Source organism: Oncorhynchus tshawytscha, linkage group LG04, assembly GCF_018296145.1.
Source record: "Oncorhynchus tshawytscha isolate Ot180627B linkage group LG04, Otsh_v2.0, whole genome shotgun sequence".
NCBI classification, from domain to species: domain Eukaryota; kingdom Metazoa; phylum Chordata; class Actinopteri; order Salmoniformes; family Salmonidae; genus Oncorhynchus; species Oncorhynchus tshawytscha.
The window spans coordinates 63679926-63702930 of NC_056432.1; the positions used below are offsets into that span (position 1 = coordinate 63679926).

The 23005-nt window shown below is 45.1% G+C and overlaps 1 protein-coding gene across 4 annotated transcripts in view; it reads right to left on the minus strand.

Annotated features, from left to right (window-relative positions):
- The window catches only part of LOC112263699 (zinc finger homeobox protein 3-like), a 110652-nt gene that overhangs the window by 24100 nt on the left and 63547 nt on the right, over window positions 1-23005 (minus strand). For all 4 annotated transcript variants that reach the window (XM_042321047.1, XM_042321046.1, XM_042321045.1 and 1 more), the window contains one exon: window positions 7766-7873. In XM_042321047.1, the coding sequence (XP_042176981.1) occupies window positions 7766-7873 (108 nt within the window). The remainder of the gene's footprint in view (window positions 1-7765; window positions 7874-23005) is intronic.

The window sequence follows — 23005 nt, forward strand, 5'->3', positions numbered from 1 at the left end:
TCCCGTAAGTGAATTGGACTTTGGCACCTTGTCTCACCTCCCTGGGCTGCACTACTCAGGCTGCAGCGAGGGGGCTGTCAGCACACAGCCTGGTCTCTGTAGCAATCACAGCCTTGCTGTGCTTTCAAGGGGGGAAAAAGATGGCAGCTGGAGTGAGTGACCGACACAAGCCAGGCTGAATTAACACAACAGGTCTTCTGCCATTGAAATCTTTGAGGAATGCAATCACAGCTGCTATTGTGTCATTGATCTGCCTCTACGTCCTTGGGAAGGGATATTCCACGAGTTGGAGCTAACAGGATGGAGAGGAGAGGAGAGGAGAGGAGAGGAGAGGAGAGGAGAGGAGAGGAGAGGAGAGGAGAGGAGAGGAGAGGAGAGGAGAGGAGAGGAGAGGAGAGGAGAGGAGAGGAGAGGAGAGGAGAGGAGAGAAGAGAGGAGGGAGAGAATGATTTCCTGTGGCGGGTGTCTGGGTCTGGGATGGTAGGTCTGATGGTGCCCTCTTCCCTCACCACTGGCTGAAGAAGCCTGACCTTCAGTATGGATACTGTCCCTCAGGAGGCCAGGGAAAAGGATGCATGTGGTCACTAGCTCCTCAGTCTCCTCCCCTCCTACCGACTGGCCCTATCCTGTCTGCAGACCCAGCTCTGCCTCGGAACCCAGAAGCCTCCGGTCGTAAAAACATAAGCCACAGTTTAGGCTCCGATGGAGCCAGGCCATATGGCCCTACTGCCTGATACCAGCCTCTTCCTACCCATAACCACCCCTCTCACAATCCCTTCCCACAATGGCCTGATCATTCAGGGACAGACTCACAGCCATCTACTGTACTGGAACTCCCTCTATCCCGTCTCCTCCTCACCCCCTCCCCACTAACCCTCCTCCCACTCCACACTTCACAGGGCCAAATTACTGAAGCTCTCTCTCCCCATGTCCCTCTGCTCTTCACTCGCCTCTGGTCCCTCAGCAATTTAACCATTAATATGGAGAAGCAGGTTCAACTCCCCAGTGCTACAAGTCATTCACTTTTAATGCATATGCTAACAATAACTGAATATGATCTCTCTTTTCCCCTCCCCTTTCTGCCTGTCTTTTTTAATCTACAGGCCATGTTAGAGCCCTGAGCGACAACGGGCTATATTCCACTTCACCTCATATTTCTCAGGTAATTACTCTGTATCAATTAATTTCAAATAAAGAAAATTACAACCAAAGCCTCACGCCAAAGCGACTCTAATATTGAGGCTCATCATTCCTCAGTATCCTTGGTGGATAACCCTGACTTTTATTAAATGAAAAACCAGCTCCACACTGCATGGGAAAAGAAGAGAGTGGTTTATATAGGCCTACAGGCATGACTGCAACAAAGACACATTTCAAATGAAGAAATTAAAAGGAGATAGTAATTAGTGTCCGCGTTATTAATCTTCAGGCCACTGAGCAGCCGGCTGACATGGCGTCCACCTTTAAAGGACACTCCTCCCCGCTCACCAGGCCGGCACAGAGGCGGTAGCAGCAGCAACATGGCTGGCCCACCACACTATAGCAATAAAACTCAAACACAGATCTTTCAGGGAGTTGGCTCACAAACAAGGACAATTTATGGTCTATAATCTTCAAAGACAAAAGGAATTATAATTTGAGGGGTGACAAGCACTCAAAGGACATGATATGAATATGTAAAAAAAGACAAATCTGCTCTCCTCTGACTTCATGGGATAACAGTTGCACATTATTAGAACTCAAGGGAGACCATTGGTATAATACATTCCTTAGGCTGAACTGTTCAAAAATATGAAAATATGAGATATAAAAAATAATGAGCACTGTCCATTGCTAACCTTACCCTACTGGCCAGCACAGCATTTCTGACAACTCATGAGACTATTACTAAACTAGAGGTGAAAGCTACCACATCCCCATATGTGTGCGTTCCAGTGTGAGCCACACACCACTCCCAAGACCAGAGCGCACAGGCCATTATATGTTCAGCCTGCAGTATCACTCCTCTGCATCCAGGGGTTGCTAATGTTCACTGCACTGACAGAGATGCATCCGTCGTCTAATTTCCCTTCACTCACACTCACACACACAGACACAAATCTACACATACAAACAAACCCACACATGCATACATACATAAACAAGCATGCAAGCAAGCACACACACTCACAACCATACACACACTCACAACCATACACACACTCACAGCACTGGGCTCCTCCACACTCATCCAATCACAGAGATTCATAGGTAAAAGTAAATATTTAAGGGAAAAGAGATGGGACCAATTTGGTTGGGTGCTCTGCCGGTGACAGAATGCGGATGACCCCGCGCTGTAATATCATTTCCCCCTCCCTCGCTCCAGCTCCCATCATTTGAAAGTCAGGAAGGGGGTATGAGAGGAATTATTCATAAACCTCAATTGCAGAAGATTGCAACCCCCTCTCCCTCCCCACACACACACACTGCACCACTCCCTCCCATTTCTCCATATAGGCCACCTCAATACAAACCCTTCCCATACATTTATGTTAAGCATGTCAAATCATATTGTGGCCATTCCTCCTAGCCCTTAAGTGTATTAACAATCCCTCTTTCCTCTTTCTGCCCCCCCCCCCATCCTCTCCCCTCCTCCTCTACCTTTCTCCTACCTCCATCCCTGTGTATTCAGCTCCTGCATTAATACTGTCCTGCTCTAATCTAGGTACAGCTCCCCTTGCCTTCCGGAGCAGAACCCCTCCATTTCACTAATGCTGCCTCAGCTAGGTGAACAAGGCATGAATAGAAGGAGCAAGGAGCAAGGCTCGGGGCTGGCCATTTATAAATATTTCATTGGCCGCATTAGAAACGACCCCTGGATAGCTTATTGGGGAAGTTGGCTAAATCGCAGCTTCTGCCAACATTCACTTTATTGTTTAAATAAGTAATGAATTCAATGTACAAACTAAAATTGTGGATGTATGTCATCCCTCTCTCATGGAAAATAATTACAAAGTCTGGTGTGTGTGTTCACCTGTGTGAGCGGCATATTGTAGAAATCTTTCAGCAGGAGAAGACATGCAGAATACACATGCATTTCTAAATGGCTTTAATGAATTTTGAAGCGCTGTGGCACTAAAAAGGGAAATAAGATTGACAGTAGCTTTAAAAGGGAAGACACCTTTCTTCTGCCTCCGCTAATGCCGCCTGCCTGATAGTGACTGTCACTTGTAAAGGGAACAACGTCTCCACACCAAGTTCCAATGGTTGTATGACAAGGATGAGACGAAACACTTCAATAGTTCTAACGACGGGCCTTGGGAGAGCGGCACGCCATCAGACAGCGGGAGACGAAACACTTCAATAGTTCTAACGACGGGCCTTGGGAGAGCGGCACGCCATCAGACAGCGGGAGGCGAAACACTTCAATAGTTCTAACGACGGGCCTTGGGAGAGCGGCACGCCATCAGACAGCGGGAGATGAAACACTTCAATAGTTCTAACAGACACGGGCCTTGGGAGAGCGGCACGCCATCAGACAGCGGGAGACTAAACACTTCAATAGTTCTAACGACGGGCCTTGGGAGAGCGGCACGCCATCAGACAGCGGGAGACGAAACACTTCAATAGTTCTAACGACGGGCCTTGGGAGAGCGGCACGCCATCAGACAGCGGGAGACGGAGCACTTTAATAGTTCTAACGACGGGCCTTGGGAGAGCGGCACGCCATCAGACAGCGGGAGACGGATCACTTTTCAGACAGTCCTTTAAAACACAGGTTAGCTCAGTCCCTCACAGTCTAGTCCAACAAACAGCATCGGTGTGTTGTCTGCCTTCTCAGACACCCTGAGACAATCATCAGCCGCAACAAGCACATGCCTCTGTTTACCGAATGCATTCTGTGTTCCTCTGTAACGTTGTTCGTACAGGGTTACAGAGGGTCTCTGTATAGGCACTGTGTCCATCAATCATACAAACATAGAGGAGAAAAAGCGACCTTCCATTAAACTAGCGCTCCCGTCTCCTTTCTCAGCTGACAACACAGCCGTCCCCCCCATCCCTCCACCCCTCCACCTTCTCCACCCACCCACCTCTTCACTGACAACACAGGGTCTCTGTATAGGCACTGTGTCCATCAATCATACAAACATAGAGGAGAAAAAGCGTCCCCCACCTTCCATTAAACTAGCGCTCCCCCCATCCCTCCTCCCTTTCTCAGCTGACAACACAGCCGTCCCCCCATCCCTCCATCCCTCCACCTTCTCCACCCACCCACCTCTTCACTGACATCAAACAGAAACCAGGACCTGGTTTCCTAATGCACACGCTATTTTTAACTAAGCGGTTCTAATAAGCTGCTGGGAAGCTGTACATTTTTCATATGCAAAAGCACATCTTTCCTTTGTGAAAACACAGAAACACACTTATTTGGTGATTAGTGACTGACAGAGGGGAGGAAAGGAATTGAATATGCTTGTATCAAATGGCATGCCTTTCAAAAAGCAGGAATGCTAATGCGAGGACTCTTCCTGAGCACCACAGGTATGAGTGAATTATTAATCGCTTGGCTCATTTTAATGCTTTTTAAAGTGCTATATTTTGATGTGTTAAAATGTACTTTTAGCCATTTTTCAGGCAGGCATGCATATCATTATTTCTCCCATCAAAGAGGAGCGTCACCCTTTCAAAGAGCACAAACAACTCATTTAAAATAAAAGTTAGAATATCAAAGACCTTTTTACAAAGATGGGTCTGGATTGTTTTCCAGCTTTTAACCTCACTAATGTAAATGAAGACATCAGAACTCTAACCATCCCCCAGGTCCAGGGATGGAGCTGGTCTAGTTAAAATGCCATCTCTCACTCTGCCTGCTAGTCTGTGATGTTGGCTTTCATTACCACAACTCTGTCTATTGGATGGGAGGAGATTACAAGAAATCCCCCTACTCGCTTCCATCCTTGTCTGACAACATGAAACAAATAGCTAGATCAAAACTAATTACTGATAATACTTATTCCCTTTTCTACTTCATAACAGTAAAAACTCAAACCCAGCATACTGTGTGTTAAATGGACAAGCATGCTGTATTATACTGTTCCACAGTACTCCAGCATACTGTGTGTTAAATGGACAAGCATGCTGTATTATACTGTTCCACAGTACTCCAGCATACTGTGTGTTAAATGGACAAGCATGCTATATTATACAGTTCCACAGTACTCCAGCATACTGTGTGTTAAATGGACAAGCATGCTGTATTATACTGTTCCACAGTACTCCAGCATACTGTGTGTTAAATGGACAAGCATGCTTCATACATGTGGAGCAGTAGGCCACCAGCCAACAGTGTTTAGATGGATATTTACACAGTATCTGTCTCAAAAAGGTGTGTCAACGCTCCACACACCCCACCAAGAACCAATGGGAAAGCACCTCAGGCCTCAACGCTCCACACACCCCACCAAGAACCAATGGGAAAGCACCTCAGGCCTCAACGCTCTATGAGCTCTCTTTTATTAACAAACCTAACACAATGGTAAACCTAAGGCGGTAGCGCTATAGGTTCAGGGGTGTATCAGAACTATTTTTGCTATTTTCACTATCACAATTATAGGCACACTTGCTGGCGTTGGTGCGAAAGGGCTGGGTTTTGATGAATAAACAAGTTGTGGGTGTGTCGAAGGCTTGGCCCCTCACTGGCCAATCAGAACGTGCTCCCTGGTGAAAAATGTGGTTGCTGCAAGTTTTGTATTTACAGTCTTTTATGTATTTCCTTGGAATCAACTCCAATTCCAATGTTAGTCCATTATAGTTTGTTAAATGGCTTACAGAAATGAAATAACAAAATGTAGACCTAACTTTGCTAAATACAACTTGAACCCATTTGCAGGCCACATTGTTTTAAGTAATTGCATGTCTTCAACAGCATTCCCACTGATATAGGAGCTAGGCCTAGTGTAAATTGCATTATGGCTGAGCATGGACATGCCAAACATTGTCAATAAGCAAGATTCAATTCATTATTTATAAGGCCTAAAAAAGAACAAATAATTTGAATCAAATTCTAAACAAAACAACAAACTTGTTTTAAATAGGCTATGTCACACTTACAGGCACCATCATTTCTCCCCGCGGGCATATAATAATAAAACAAGGTAGGAAACGGAGGGTTTTATGCACATCCAAAACAGGACCTGCATGGCTATAATGTGGGTCTGCCTACAATGCATAGATAAAAAGTGAATGTCAGCTCACTGTTTTACTCCTCTCAAACTTGATATTTTAGTAAAGATTTGGTGGATTAAGATTCATTTCCAAGCGGTCTCAGGAGACAAACCCTTTATCTGCAGACTTGACTACTTCGCAATTGCATAGGGCAGGACAAAAAAAAGCCTAATTGACAGGAGGGTAAGGCCATGAAATAGTTTCTAAAGGCACCAAAAGCACATTAGGCTACTCTTGTTCCGTGTGCATATGGGCAGTGTGCGTCACGGCTGGATAGACTGTGTTTTAGCTGTCAAAGTTCATGCCATAAGCAACTGCGTTACCGCTAAAACCAGCTTTTTGGTTGGTCTTAAATATCCCTACCAGTACTGAAATCACTACTTTGGATCATGTTTTTAAGGACACGCCTCAAATATTTCCACCCTGCCCATCTGAGCCCAAACGAACTGATATAAGAAAGGTAAATTGCCGAACCTGGCGTTAGGGCTGAAAAACAAAAACCAACGTCAGTCGAAAATACAGCCCTATATAGTATACTGCTATTACTAATGACTATTACTGTAACTATTACTAGATTGTTACCTAACTATTATTACTATAACTTGTAACTAATTCTAAAAAGGAAGTTTAGAAAATCCCTGGTCTAGGAGTGCTGTGATTGGATATCCAGGCCAGACTCCCAACAGGGCTTGACACAAACCCTAGCTATGCTCTGACGTGAACATGTGGCCAGGGGAGCCAAGCAGTGGGGGGCAGTCACAAACACTTCCTGTCTGTGAACCTCCTCCTCACACTCATACACCCACACACATTCAGCCTGGACCTGCTGACCTCGACTAGCAGCAGAAATCAGATAAACCCTTTCTAATGCACGCTGATGTAAACTAATCACATAAAAAGTTGATAGGATTCACCCTAAAAACCTACAACAAACAATCATGGACTCTCACCAAAACACAGCCCTTTAATCTGCAGGTAACAGTAGGCCTCAGGTTAGAATAGGCCCGAACACTAATGTCTCGCCTCAGCTCAAGCCCCACCTCTCCATGGAACACAACACCTGCACCTGGCATCTGAAAGTCCATGGAGAGAAATATCCCTATCTGATAACATTTAACACAGGTGTGTGTTTCTGTCACACACGATCAGTGCAGTGCAGGAGGGAGTCATGTCCGTCATATTGGCACACACACGTGGTCAGCCTTGAATTATGCGCCCAGGCCCCTCTCCATAAAATCCACTGACAACTGACAAAACATGAGTCACCTGACCAGATTAGCTCAATTGACAATTCGGCCTAATTCATCAGATAGGATTTGATGAGAGGCGACCTGTCTCCCTCCTACAGTAAGAAACAGAAAGGCCTCCTTTAAAAAGAAACACTACAAACTGATTTGTGGATTTGTAACAGAGCAATATTAAAGGGACTCTGACATTTGTGTAGAATCTGTATAATTATTTGAGAGAAAAGGCCTTCTGTTGAGAACAAATCAGGTGCAATAGCACATGATCCCTGAGGGCAGTGTTGCCTAAATGTGTGTAGTGTAAATATAGGCCTTACCTGTCCCTTTGGTGAGCTCCTTCTCCCCCCCACCTTCTCTGTCTTTGGTTTGGTCCTCCTGTTCTGTGGTGGTCTCACTGGCAGCCTCCACATCCTCGCTCAGCTCTCCTGAAGGGGGAGGAGAGGATGGGATATGTAAATCAACACGCCATCAGAATTGGTGGAAGCACTTAAAGAGACAGCCGCATTTTTTTTCTATAGGAGCTTACAACAATTACATTCGCTGACACGCAGTTAAAAGGTTACCAGACAAAGAGGGCGGGATCTGCGTTCTGCCCTGTGCTGCTTGATCACCATGAGTGCATTTTGCCATTTATTTTCATTAAAACAATACAATTAGTAAAATCATTTTTGTTAATCAAAACAGAGAGAGGAAATGTATTATATTGTATCATCTATTTTCTCTGCTGTATCCACACTAATATGAACACATTTAGAAGATAATTACAGTTCATTTGAAAATATAATAATAATAATAATAATAACCATCATGATTTTTTATACAAGCCCCAAAGTTATAGTTCTTCATTTATTCAAGACCATGACACAAATATCTTTATGGCTTCCTCTCTTTAATGTGGACATAAAACTGCAGAAAACCGCACACATGTGGTAGAGACATACACACATTTTCCAAAGCGGTTTGAAGTATGTAGACAGGAAAAATAATTGTGTGAGGAGCGTGTTTCTAGAGAAAGACATCTCTCTCTCTCTCTCTCTCTCCCTCTTTCTCTTTCTCTCCTTCTCTTTCTCACTCACTTTCTCTCTCTCCACATGCATTTACTGTCCCCAGCTGCAGTCTGCTAGGCTACTTACAAATACAGGGCTCATTTCACCTCTACTTCCTCGCTACTGCGAAATAAAAAAATCATAAATATTTAAAACTTTCAGACCGGCAATTCATTAGATTTTTCTACCAAGTCAAATACAGAAATCCCCTGTAATGACCTTAAAAGCCTCAGCTCAATATATCAGCCCATTTAAAAGCAACTCCAAACAATGGATATCTGATAATGCCATCTGTAAGTAACGCAGAGAGGAAAATATGGCAGAAAACTGATAATAAAAAGGGCATCAATCTTCTTTATTTCTCTCCAGTGCCCCCCGAGCAGCCCCTCAGCCTGTTAAGTTTGTTTAAAAGTAGTGCGACTAGCACGCAACAGCATTGATTTGACAACAGTAAACTGGGCCGCAGTCAATAAGGCCTATCAGTTACTACACAAGTCAGCTAATTCTCAGCAAATGTACTTAAATGTTCTTTCGAAAATGCTTCCACTCTCAGGTCTCTACTCTACAGTCTATTGATATATTGACAATGCTACAACAACAGCCACTGAAATATTCTGTTCACATATTCAGCCCTGCAGTCAACACACATCTGATCTGAGCTCACCACTAGACAAGCCTCTACGTACACGACTTTTATGGCCTCATATGATCTACTACAGCACTTACACCCCTATACTGTAGTTACCAACTATGTAACCTGGACCGAAACACAGACCCAAAGTCCCATCAAACTTCACTAGCACAAATAGCCTCTAAAAATGGTTTCTGGATAGAACATTTTGAATCAAATCAAAGATGTACATTTCACTACCAGCACGGTATGGTATTATCTCTATCCATTCATGACTGGCAATCCGTGAAGTACTTCAAACATTTCAATCTCCTTCAGTTCTCATGGTAAATAGATATTTCCTGTGCTTCCATATTCACATGTAAATGAAAGAGAAATGAAAGCTATATGACGAGAGACACATGACAGCGTGTGTAAAGTGATTACACATTTAGATCGGGCTGAAATTGCAATGATAATGTGCTATTGGAGTTCTGCTATCCTAATCACTGATGCACCAAGAGAAACACACTCACTAAAGACAGCAATAATATATAGCTCAATAATAGAATAGAAATGTGCGATCTTCTCACTGAATTAACAAAAGGATGGATTTAGAGGCCCGAGAAGTGCTTCTTACTGTAAACTGAAGATACCATACAAGCATGCATCATAATTGCAATAACTATAATTATACCAGGTATGATAATAACTACAGCATTGAGGAGATTGTCATTGACAAAGCTTTAACTCAACAGAAAACATCTCTGTGTCATGAGGCAAGAGCAATATCCAGGCGTTTCTGACTGTTTCCCAAAGTAAGAAGCCCCTCTCCTCACAACAGAATGATTGGTGTATGGATTATGTTGTTAGACATTACTGCTAGCAGCAGACGGGGATCCTGTGTATAAATGAAGGTATTTAACAGGGATAACTGGCTCCCAGTAAAAAGCACATTTAAGTGATCCCCAGATCCCACTTCCATAAATACATTTTTTCATTATTTTATTATTGACCATGTTTCTATTATGTTTCCAAGACAACCTGCAGGTTCCGTCCAGCGTAGCCCATCCTGTGCTGGAGAGGCGGTCCTAAACCGTTGCCTGGTAAACCAGAGGAGAGCCGCAGCCTAGCCCCAAAATCCCATCTAACTCCAGCCTGCACAAATCCACACAACTCCCGGAGAATTAGAATACCATACAGCCGCCAAGTGCTCAGATTACAAAATAATCCCCAGGTAAATTGTACACCTTTAAAATGGTCTGCATGTCATTCTGAGCTGTCCTACTCTCACAGTGTGTCTAATTCCACACCTCCACACTTCAACATGATTTTTCAGGAACATTGCATTGATCCACAGTCCAGATTTTAACTCTATTCAACCTAACTGAATACATCAGCTGTCACCTCAGCATCCTCCAGACGGATCTCTAGTGGGACATGGCAGAGAGAACTCCCCCCAGCCTCTGCTGCCTGCCTGCCCCCTTTCGCTCACACTTCTTCATTTTGGTTTTTAATCAAGATGTATGACACTTCCGCCACACACCCGCACAGTAACCCCCCATAAATGAATGTAGAGATGCAGACATTTAAATCCACGAGCGGCAGTACATCTTTAAGTGGCAGATGACTGTGTCTATTCCTCATCTCATCTCCAACGGTATTGCACAATGATTAAAGCCGGATCCAGCCATAATTAATGAAAGGTCACAAGTGGCCTAAGAGTAGGATGCAAATGGAAGAGCCAGTAAAACGGACTCATAGATTAGGACTGGAAATAGACGGGGAGAAACACTCAGAGCTATGACAATAGGCCCTTTCTAACCTCAATCGTTGAAATGTAAAGGACAATAGCCTGGAGGTTGTCGTCTAATGAATTGTCTTCATTAACCCTCCTCATACAGCGATATCAAACTGTTCTGTTAATCTAATCAGGCTGAATAAGCCTCCGCTGCAGACACACGGATTACACCCAGAAAAATATCAGCCCTCCGCTGCAGACACACGGATAAAAATATCAGCCCTCCGCTGCAGACAGAACACCCATAAAAATATCAGCCCTCCGCTGCAGACACACAGATTACACCCATAAAAATATCAGCCCTCCACTGCAGACACACGGATTACACCCATAAAAATATCAGCCCTCCGCTGCAGACACACGGATTACACCCATAAAAATATCAGCCCTCCGCTGCAGACACACAGATTACACCCATAAAAATATCAGCCCTCTGCTGCAGACACACGGATTACACCCATAAAAATATCAGCCCTCCGCTGCAGACACACAGATTACACCCATAAAAATATCAGCCCTCCGCTGCAGACACACAGATTACACCCATAAAAATATCAGCCCTCCGCTGCAGACACACAGATTACACCCATAAAAATATCAGCCCTCTGCTGCAGACACACGGATTACACCCATAAAAATATCAGCCCTCCGCTGCAGACACACAGATTACACCCATAAAAATATCAGCCCTCCGCTGCAGACACACGGATTACACCCATAAAAATATCAGCCCTCCGCTGCAGACACACGGATTACACCCATAAAAATATCAGCCCTCCACTGCAGACACACGGATTACACCCATAAAAATATCAGCCCTCCGCTGCAGACACACAGATTACACCCATAAAAATATCAGCCCTCCGCTGCAGACACACGGATTACACCCATAAAAATATCAGCCCTCCACTGCAGACACACGGATTACACCCATAAAAATATCAGCCCTCCGCTGCAGACACACGGATTACACCCATAAAAATATCAGCCCTCCGCTGCAGACACACGGATTACACCCATAAAAATATCAGCCCTCCACTGCAGACACACAGATTACACCCATAAAAATATCAGCCCTCCGCTGCAGACACACGGATTACACCCATAAAAATATCAGCCCTCCGCTGCAGACACACGGATTACACCCATAAAAATATCAGCCCTCCGCTGCAGACACACGGATTACACCCATAAAAATATCAGCCCTCCGCTGCAGACACACGGATTACACCCATAAAAATATCAGCACTCCGCTGCAGACACACAGATTACACCCATAAAAATATCAGCCCTCCGCTGCAGACACACGGATTACACCCATAAAAATATCAGCCCTCCGCTGCAGACACACGGATTACACCCATAAAAATATCAGCCCTCCACTGCAGACACACAGATTACACCCATAAAAATATCAGCCCTCCACTGCATGACCACGGAGACAGTCCACAGTCACTCCATCCTACCAGCTCTCTGTCTGCAGAAGGCATCACAGACACAGCAGCCAGGTGAAATGGTGTGACATGGAGATGAAAAAGACAAACGGAAGCATCTATTTCCCTCTGGCACAAACACACGCTCCCACATACATTTGTGTGCGCACACGCACAACCACAAGCGGCTGCTGCTCTCCATCCCTCGCTCTTCCCTTGCCTGCCTGTAAGTGCAGGGGCTTAAGCAGACCCATAGGTGTCACCCTATACAAGCCGGGAGAGAGCGAGGTACTCACACACATTAATGGGGGGTGGGTGGATGAGGAGAGAGAGAGCAACAGACACAGGGAAGAAAAAAGGAGAAAAAAATATGTGGAGATGTACAAAGCAGATGCTCTGCAGGAAGCGGCCGGTGATGATGAGACGAGGAAGACAGTGCGATAACCTTCAGATGAGGCCGAACAGCCTTCCTTCCCCCAGAAGAACAGTGATTACACTAATACTAATCCCACTGACAGGCACAAACGGACTAATAAATAATGGATGGTAACCACTGCACTTTCCAGTACTCCTTCTGAGACTGAAAGAATTATATATATATATAGACAGTGTACATAGACATCAGCCAGTCAAACTCCTCCTCCATCCTCTGTTGCAGCTGAACACATGCTAAACTAACACATGCTAAACTAACACATGCTAAACTAACAGCCTTTCTATTAACACATAATCAAACCTACCTGCTGCAAATGGCTCCAGTGCTCCTCACACAAGTGAATTCCTGCTCATTCTTTACATGTCTGTCTGTCTCCCTTTCATGCTCAACGGCAGACTCCTCTGCCTGCCCCTGTCTATCCCGTTCTCCTCTCCCCAGTCTTAGAGTACCAGGAGCAGGGGTTGAGCTGTGCCTCTCCCTCTCCCCAGTCTTAGAGTACCAGGAGCAGGGGTTGAGCTGTGCCTCTCCCTCTCCCCAGTCTTAGAGTACCAGGAGTGGGGTTGAGCTGTGCCTCTCCCTCTCCCCAGTCTTAGAGTACCAGGAGCAGGGGTTGAGCTGTGCCTCTCCCTCTCCCCAGTCTTAGAGTAGCAGGAGCAGGGGTTGAGCTGTGCCTCTCCCTCTCCCCAGTCTTAGAGTACCAGGAGCAGGGGTTGAGCTGTGCTTCTCCCTCTCCCCAGTCTTAGAGTACCAGGAGTGGGGTTGAGCTGTGCTAGTCACTGGTGCTTCTCTGTGGTGTGGAGCTGGCTGTGTGTCGGAGCTCTCATTACTCTCATTATGATTATTGAGGCTGTTGTTATCATTTTAACCAGGTGTCACAGCACTTCAACTGGAAATCAGGGGTGCACTTCCCCCACTTTATCCAGCTCTGGACAGCTTCCTTTTCTTTAATGCCGCGCTGTCGGATAAAAAGCAATCTTATTTCACACCTCACAGACTATCTTTCTCCTCTACCTCTTTCTTTTAAAATCACCCCTGCTCCCCATCAACCCTTGCACCCCATCCCCATATCAAAGCTGGCCTGACTCCGGGCTGGGGGGTGTCAAATGAAAGTGACAGGAGGGTACCATGGGACAATGGGACACAGGCCCCATGCTGGGGGCTTTCATGCATTGTCCGTTCCTCATATCAGCACCTCTCTGCCCCATATGCAAGCCCCCCTCCTCACTCCCTTAAACCACAACACAAGGAAAACACTACCACCCCTCCCAAAAAGTATCCTTGCCCCGGCCCAGACCCCTCCCCATGCCCTCCCTGATGAGCTAGCTGTCAGAAAACCACGACTGAGTAAAACACGGCCCACTCCCTAACCAGAGAGGCGAGAGGTTAGAGAGGTATGGGCCATCACTTAGTAATAATAGTCAACCACAACATATGATACAACCACAGTACCACACATCAACTACACCGCCATTCAAACAGTCCAACAAACTGCTGATATCAACATACGATATAAACAAAGATATATATAAAAGGGATATAAAAAATATACAAGTGATAAATGCAGAATTTGTTATTAAAAAAATACTCAAATGTGTATTTAATCATGTTTCATACTTAGTGGATGTCGACAGGAAACTTCCAAAGTAATTGTAAATACAAGATACAAACGGAAATGAAGCAAGTCAAACATGTGGTGAGGATTGGGTGATTCCCTTGTTACCATAAACACAGTGTCTGACTCAAGCGCTCTGAGACTTAGCGTCACACCAACACACTGCACAAGCTGACCGACTGACTGCCCAACACTCCACTAGCCATACACACCACAACACACACCACACACATTCAAAGAGGAGTGTCTTGTATTTCTAATGCTCTTTCAGTCTCTCAAACCCCTCTCTCACACACACATACACACACATACATATACGCTCCTCACATTTAGGAAGGAAAGAAGAGTACCTTGGTTTAAAGGGCTGCGGTGTCTCTCTGGCGGTGTGGGACTGAGTTACGTGCTAGATTCCTGACCTGTCTAAGGGAGGACATGACACTCTCTCCCCACTGGCCCTGCCGTGACCTCACCATCTAAATGTGAATGAATACTTTGTGTCTCCATGGGCTGGGGGCAGTGGGGGGAGGTGCAGGAGGAGCAGGTGGAGGAGGAGGGGTAAAGGGGGTTCGGGGTTAGGGCAGCTAATAGCTAAAAAACTTTAAACAGCAAGTTAATCACAAACAGCAGGGATAGCTCACACTGCCTTAGAACAATACCAGTGGGCCCCATCCCCTCTCTCTCTCTTCCAGCACTCCCCTCCTAACCCCCCTGCCATGCCCGGCCAACCCCCCTAAGCCTTCCAAGCAACACTTAATTTGATCCCCCTAGCCTTTCAAAGTCACTGGTCATTTCAGTGGACATTCAGCCCTTATTCAGGTCACCGAGGGTCACACAGAGAAAATTATTTTATCTGTCCGCAACGGCAGCAGCGTCTAATAGGGGGAAATCTAATTTACACATGCCACCGGAATATCCTGTTATTCTAAATAGACATCACTTTGTTTCAATACCTGATGTGACACCGCATCGCAAACATGACATGTCTAATGCAATGGATGCTCTGCATGTCCAATAAGTAGGGAGCTGTAAACAGGACATCAATCGTGATGAAATAGCTCCTCTCCCTTCAAAATAGAGCTCACATAAAACCACATATGACTATCTAATTGGGCAGTATACTACACACAGCATATGCCAATTTAAAAAATAGCATGAAGTATTTTCCCTTAAGTAACTATCTCATAGGAATTAGTACTAATTAGTATAATTATTGCTTGTATTATTGATACTTAGACACATTATAAATACATCTGTGGAGAGTGGTGTTCTATTTCTCTTCTCTTTTGTGTTTTCGTGGAGGAGAGGAGGAGAGGAGCGGGGGATGTAGGTTAATGTGCCTGCACAGGGACTGAGCATTCAGGGATCACTCTCTCCAGCTAACCTCTACACACACACGTATACAGACAGAATACACACACGCAAACAGCTCTGACCGGCCATTACACTGTGTCCTGTATGACGGTAGCCTCGCCTATACACATATTATGGACAAAGGAGGATGCAGACTGTGCTTTTCCCTGGCAGGCGATGGGCTAAAAGCCTGGGCAGGAGGCAAAGACATCACTGGACACACTACTGCTCTCAAGTCTCTCCTCTCCCATGCCTGGGGGAGATCTGTCCTGCACAAAGACAGCATAGACACAAACACTCTCACTTGACTAACCCCCCACTCTCCCTGTCACCCACCTCTCTCACACACACGCACGCACGCACACACACACACACACACACCCCTTCCTGTCTTTTAAAATCAACCCGTTTCTTAATGCATCCCTCTTTTCCGTCATCTCACACCACAATAGCTTTGCCTATTTCTAGACTATTGAAGGGGGCTAGCTAAGCAGGATCCAGAGGGAGGGGGGATAGGAAAAATGCATCACCGCTGTCATGAAGGGCAATCACATCAACTCTGAAGTATTCACCAGTGGGTCGGAAAATGCGATGGTACAGTTGTGACAGGCGAGTAGCCCCCCCCCCCCTCTCCCCACTCCCCATCAGGGAGGAAGCATGGCGGGCACTCTGAATATGTATAACCCGGAAAAAATGTATTGATTTTTCATTTGGCAAAAAAGGGACATAAAAATCACATAACCCGAAACTGTCACAGCTCTTTTGTTCATAGCTCATCTCTCCCGATGTCTGGCTTTTGCCACAAACTCCCTTTAATTACCAGGTACAACACAGACACACACACAGACACACACACACACACACACACACACACACTCACACACACACACACACACACACACACACACACAGACACAGACACAGACACACACACACACACACACACACACACACACACACACACACACACACACACACACACACACACACATACAGCCACACAACACAGCCCACTGTGCTTAACAAGACAGCACCATTCTTACATTCACACATGTATTAAATATGATCAACACCCAGCTGCTTTTGTTGAATATCTGACAAATAAAGCAGACTGAATGTGAATACACACACTGCAATGTTATATATACACAAATTATATCTGCTGTAGAAATTGAATGCTAACAATATCCTTGATTTAATATACTGTGTGTGAGTATTTTTATATTTAAGTTGATGCTACTCTACATTCACATTCCGTAGCCTAGTTCACTAAGGGGCTTCATTTCAATGTGGAATTATTGAAACAGGCTTCTTTAGTCCCACCGCACAGCAAGCTGCCAGGTATGTGTGCATACACGTGTCTGTGTGTCCATTACCAGGTACTTATCTGTTTACGCCTCTTTTTAGAACTACCGACCCACCAGTACAGCGGGCCGTCTGAAAAAGATCTCTGCCTGTCAGTTTATCGAATGCCCCATTTGCATATCTTTGTAGTGCATCCATCCAGCCTGTGGATCGCTCTGTGGAGGCATCAGCTGAGAAAATCAATGTGGCCATGGTTGGATGTATGTAACACCCACCTCGATGTGTTAGGAGTCCAGCTCACAGCACACAGCCCCCACATGGCTCAGTCTACACCAGTCCTCCCGGGCCTGCCACGTACATAAACATACACAAACACACTACCCACAAGCCCTCTCTCTCCAGACTGGGCCGCACCAGCCCTCCCGCCTGCCTGCCTCTCTGGCTCGGAGCACGCGGTCAGCAGCGGGCTTGACGGGCTACTTGTTTATAAAAGCGTACGCCTAGCTAGATAAAACAGAATTGACTAGACTTCTGAATACCAATATGGCTAATCAATTTGATTAAAAATATAAGATATGGGGGCTATCATTGATGTGTTTTCTTTCTAATACTATCTGTCTGCTATGCCTGCTAAATCAAAATGTGTTGGGGGGATATTTTACTGGGGAGAGGATGAAGAGGTGGTTCAGCACTGAACTGAACTGGACATGGAAGTGTTTCAGTTGGGTCAATGTGACAGGGTGTCAGCCAGGCACTGCCAGGCCAGCCCACAGTGTGACAGGAGCGTGTACTGTATGTGTGACTCACTGAGCACAGTGACAGGTCCACCTAAATGTACCATCCCTCAGGATAACACGTACACTAAAGCTCAGTCCAAACAGTAGCACTGTGGCCAGGTACTGAGGATATGATGCATTACTGTAGAGGAGAATATAGTGGATACACTGGGTACCTTCCTTTCCATTACTGGGTCAGTGTCATCAGGATTCAACCCCAGTTGGCTGCTAATAGCAATCCGCTAAAGGAATTCAATGAATACATTGTGGAGGCACTTTAAAACATCCACAAGACTGCCACCACTTATTGAGAAAAAAAATCCGCTCCTTCCTCCCTCTATCAGGTCGGTTTCTAATACAAATCAAACACGGGAGCTTACTTTCTCCATTTGTCTTTCTTTCTGGTCCTCTTTGCATATCCCATCCATTACATTCACATGAAATATGAAAAGGCAATATCCTCTCTGTGTTTCTACTGAAGCGTAATGCGATTGTGTTGTCATTTATAGGAAATAATCGCAAACCTCTCTTTCATTTTCCAGTTCAAATAACCATGAAAAATTAGCCTGCAATGTCAGGGGGGACAACAAAGGGACGCGCACAGACTATCGCTTCGCCACCGCGCTTGACATTTCTCCTTAATAGGAAAACGGGCGGTTGTTTCTAGCTTTCTTTTTTAACCTCTCCTTTTCTTAATTAAAAAGTTCTGCACTTTGATCAGAATAAATCTCTCCTTGTTCGTTACTTGTTGTGAAGGGGTGGTAGGTTGGGTTTGTAGGACGGGGTGCGGGTGGAGTGGGGGGTGGATTGGGGGACGGATCGTACTCTGGTCCCCCTCTGCCCCTCATCAGCACCTCCACCCCTCTCTGCTAATTGTTGTCCGTCTGTCCATCAGGAGAAGAGATGTCGCCAGACAGTCATGGTGGGGCCTTGGTCTCCGTGGCTACGTGGCTGCAGCCTGGATAAATTATTTAGCAGCTATCAGACTCCCTGGCAGCAGAGCAGAGCCAGTCCCAAAAACACACACAGACTCAGGACGTCATGTGTCACAAGGCCTTCTCCACCCAATCAGCATTTAGCCCTACAAGTGATAACAATCCACCAGATCTCTAACTGCACAAACACTCACACAATTATCCCCTATCAGCAGTTAGTGGATCATTTCTATTTAGAGAAATCTTTATTTCCAGTGTGAGAAACTATTGGTAATTGGATTGCTTTCTGTATTACTGCCATTCGAGGGCAGCTTAATAGGCACACTGTTTTTTCCACAGTAATTTTGCACAACATAATCAACCCATCTCGGTTTAACAGTGCAATTATTACAGATAGGTGTTATCAACTCCGCTTATTTTGTGTTCACAGCACCTGATCAAAAAAACAAAACAATGATATGCAACATATTGTCGCTCGTGGATTGTAAATAGTTACTGTCAAAACAAAACTGCTGTCAGTTAAGTGAAGTCTTTCACTGAGAGCCACACGTCCCTATCATCTACCATCACTTCCAACGAGCCAGTCACTTCTGCCTCTCTGAAATCATACACTAAAACAAATACATTACTTCATGAAAAGTCATTTATCAATCCTAAACCCAAATCTCAAAAACAAATGTACCCCCAGAATCTATATGCAACTATGCAACTTTTCAGGGAAGTCAAGAACCAATACACACAGTCAGTTAGGAAAGCAAAGTCTAGCTTTTTCAAACAGAAATTTGCATCCTGCAGCACTAATTCCAAAATGTTCTGGGACACTGTAAAGTCCATGGAGAATAAGAGGACCTCCTCCCAGCTGCCCACTGCACTAAGGCTAGCAAACACTGTCACCACTGATAAATCCATGATAATCGAGAATTTCAATAAGCATTTCTCTACGGTTGGCCATGCTTTCCACCTGGCTACCCCAACCCCTGCCAACAGCTCTGCACCCCCCGCAGCAACTGGCCCAAACCCCCTCGCTTCTCCTTCATCCAAATCCAGACAGCTGATGTTCTGATAGAGCTGCCAAATCTGGATCCTTACAAATCATCTGGGCTAGACAATATGGACCCTCTCTTCCTAAAATCATCCACCGCCATTGTTGCAGCCCCTATTACTAGTCTGTTCAACCTCTCTTTCGTATCGTCTGAGATTCCTAAAGATTGAAAAGCGTCTGCGGTCATCCCCCTCTTCAAAGGGGGAGACACTCTAGACCGAAACTGTTACAGACCTACTGTATATCCATCCTGCCCTGCCTTTCTAAAGTCCTCGAAAGCCAAGTGATCACCGTCCATTTCGAATCCCACCGTACTTTCTCCACTATGCAATCCGGTTCCCGAGCTGGTCACGGGTGCACCTCAGCCACATTCAAGGTCCTAAACGATATCATAACCGCCATCGATAAAAGACAGTACTGTGCAGCCGTCTTCATCGACCTGGCCAAGGCTTTCGACTCTGTCAATCACCGTATTCTTATCAGCAGACTCAACAGCCTTGGTTTCTCTAATGACTGCATCGCCTGGTTCACCAACTACTTCTCAGAGTTCTATGTGTCAAATCGAAAGGCCTGTTGTCCGGCACTCTGGCAGTCTCTATGGGGGTGGCACAGTGTTCAATTCTTGGGGCGACTCTTTTCTCTGTATATATCAATGATGTCGCTCTTGCTGCAGGTGATTCTTTGATCCACCTCTATGCAGACGACACCATTCTGTATACATCTGGCCCTTCTTTGGACACTGTGTTAACAAACCTCCAAACGAGCTTTAATACCATACAACACTCCTTCCATGGCCTCCAACTGCTCTTAAATGCTAGTAAAACTAAGTGTATGCTCTTCAACCGATTGCTGCCCGCACCCTCCCACCCGACTAGCATCCCTACTCTGGACGGTTCTGACATAGAATATGTGGACAACTACAAATACCTAGGTGTCTGGCTAGACTATAAACTCTCCTTCCAGACTCATATTAAGCATCTCCAATCCAAAATTACATCTAGAATCGGCTTCCTATTTTGCAACAAAGCTTCCTTCACTCATGCTGCCAAACATACCCTCGTAAAACTGACTATCCTACCGATCCTTGACATCGGCGATCTCATTTACAAAATAGCCTCCAACACTCTACTTAGCAAATTGGATGCAGTCTATCACAGTGCCATCTGTTTGGTCACCAAAGCCTGATATACTACTCACCACTGCGACCTGTATGCTTTCGTTAGCTGGTACTCGCTACATATTCGTCACCAAACCCACTGGCTCCAGTTCATCTATACGTTTTTTCTAGGTAAAGCCCCGCCTTATCTCAGCTCACTGGCCACCATAGCAACACTCACCTGTAGCACTCGCTCCAGCAGGTATATTTCACTGGTCATCCCCAAAGTCAACACCTCATTTGGCCACCTTTCCTTCCAGTTCTCTGCTGCCAATGACTGGAACAAATTGCAAAAATCACTGAAGTTGGAGACATATCTCTCTCACTCACTTTAAGCATCAGCTGTCAGAGCAGCTTACCGATCGCTGCAGCTGTACACAGCCCATCTGTAAATAGCCCATCCAACCAACTACCTACCACATCCCCATACAGTGCCTTGCGAAAGTATTCGGCCCCCTTGAACTTTGCGACCTTTTGCCACATTTCAGGCTTCAAACATAAAGATATAAAACTGTATTTTTTTGTGAAGAATCAACAACAAGTGGGACACAATCATGAAGTGGAACGACATTTATTGGATATTTCAAACTTTTTTAACAAATCAAAAACTGAAAAATTGGGCGTGCAAAATTATTCAGCCCCCTTAAGTTAATACTTTGTAGCGCCACCTTTTGCTGCGATTACAGCTGTGGGGTATGTCTCTATCAGTTTTGCACATCGAGAGACTGAAATTTTTTCCCATTCCTCCTCGCAAAACAGCTCGAGCTCAGTGAGGTTGGATGGAGAGCATTTGTGAACAGCAGTTTTCAGTTCTTTCCACAGATTCTCGATTGGATTCAGGTCTGGACTTTGACTTGGCCATTCTAACACCTGGATATGTTTATTCTTGAACCATTCCATTGTAGATTTTGCTTTATGTTTTGGATCATTGTCTTGTTGGAAGACAAATCTCCGTCCCAGTCTCAGGTCTTTTGCAGACTCCATCAGGTTTTCTTCCAGAATGGTCCTGTATTTGGCTCCATCCATCTTCCCATCAATTTTAACCATCTTCCCTGTCCCTGCTGAAGAAAAGCAGGCCCAAACCATGATGCTGCCACCACCATGTTTGACAGTGGGGATGGTGTGTTCAGGGTGATGAGCTGTGTTGCTTTTACGCCAAACATAACGTTTTGCATTGTTGACAAAAAGTTCAATTTTGGTTTCATCTGACCAGAGCACCTTCTTCCACATGTTTGGTGTGTCTCCCAGGTGGCTTGTGGCAAACTTTAAATGACACTTTTTATGGATATCTTTAAGAAATGGCTTTCTTCTTGCCACTCTTCCATAAAGGCCAGATTTGTGCAATATACGACTGATTGTTGTCCTATGGACAGAGTCTCCCACCTCAGCTGTAGATCTCTGCAGTTCATCCAGAGTGATCATGGGCCTCTTGGCTGCATCTCTGATCAGTCTTCTCCTTGTATGAGCTGAAAGTTTAGAGGGACGGCCAGGTCTTGGTAGATTTGCAGTGGTCTGATACTCCTTCCATTTCAATATTATCGCTTGCACAGTGCTCCTTGGGATGTTTAAAGCTTGGGAAATCTTTTTGTATCCAAATCCAGCTTTAAACTTCTTCACAACAGTATCTCGGACCTGCCTGGTGTGTTCCTTGTTCTTCATGATGCTCTCTGCGCTTTTAACGGACCTCTGAGACTATCACAGTGCAGGTGCATTTATACGGAGACTTGATTACACACAGGTGGATTGTATTTATCATCATTAGTCATTTAGGTAAAAATTGGATCATTCAGAGATCCTCACTGAACTTCTGGAGAGAGTTTGCTGCACTGAAAGTAAAGGGGCTGAATAATTTTGCACGCCCAATTTTTCAGTTTTTGATTTGTTAAAAAAGTTTGAAATATCCAATAAATGTCGTTCCACTTCATGATTGTGTCCCACTTGTTGTTGATTTTTCACAAAAAAATACAGTTTTATATCCATATGTTTGAAGCCTGAAATGTGGCAAAAGGTCGCAAAGTTCAAGGGGGCCGAATACTTTCGCAAGGCACTGTATTT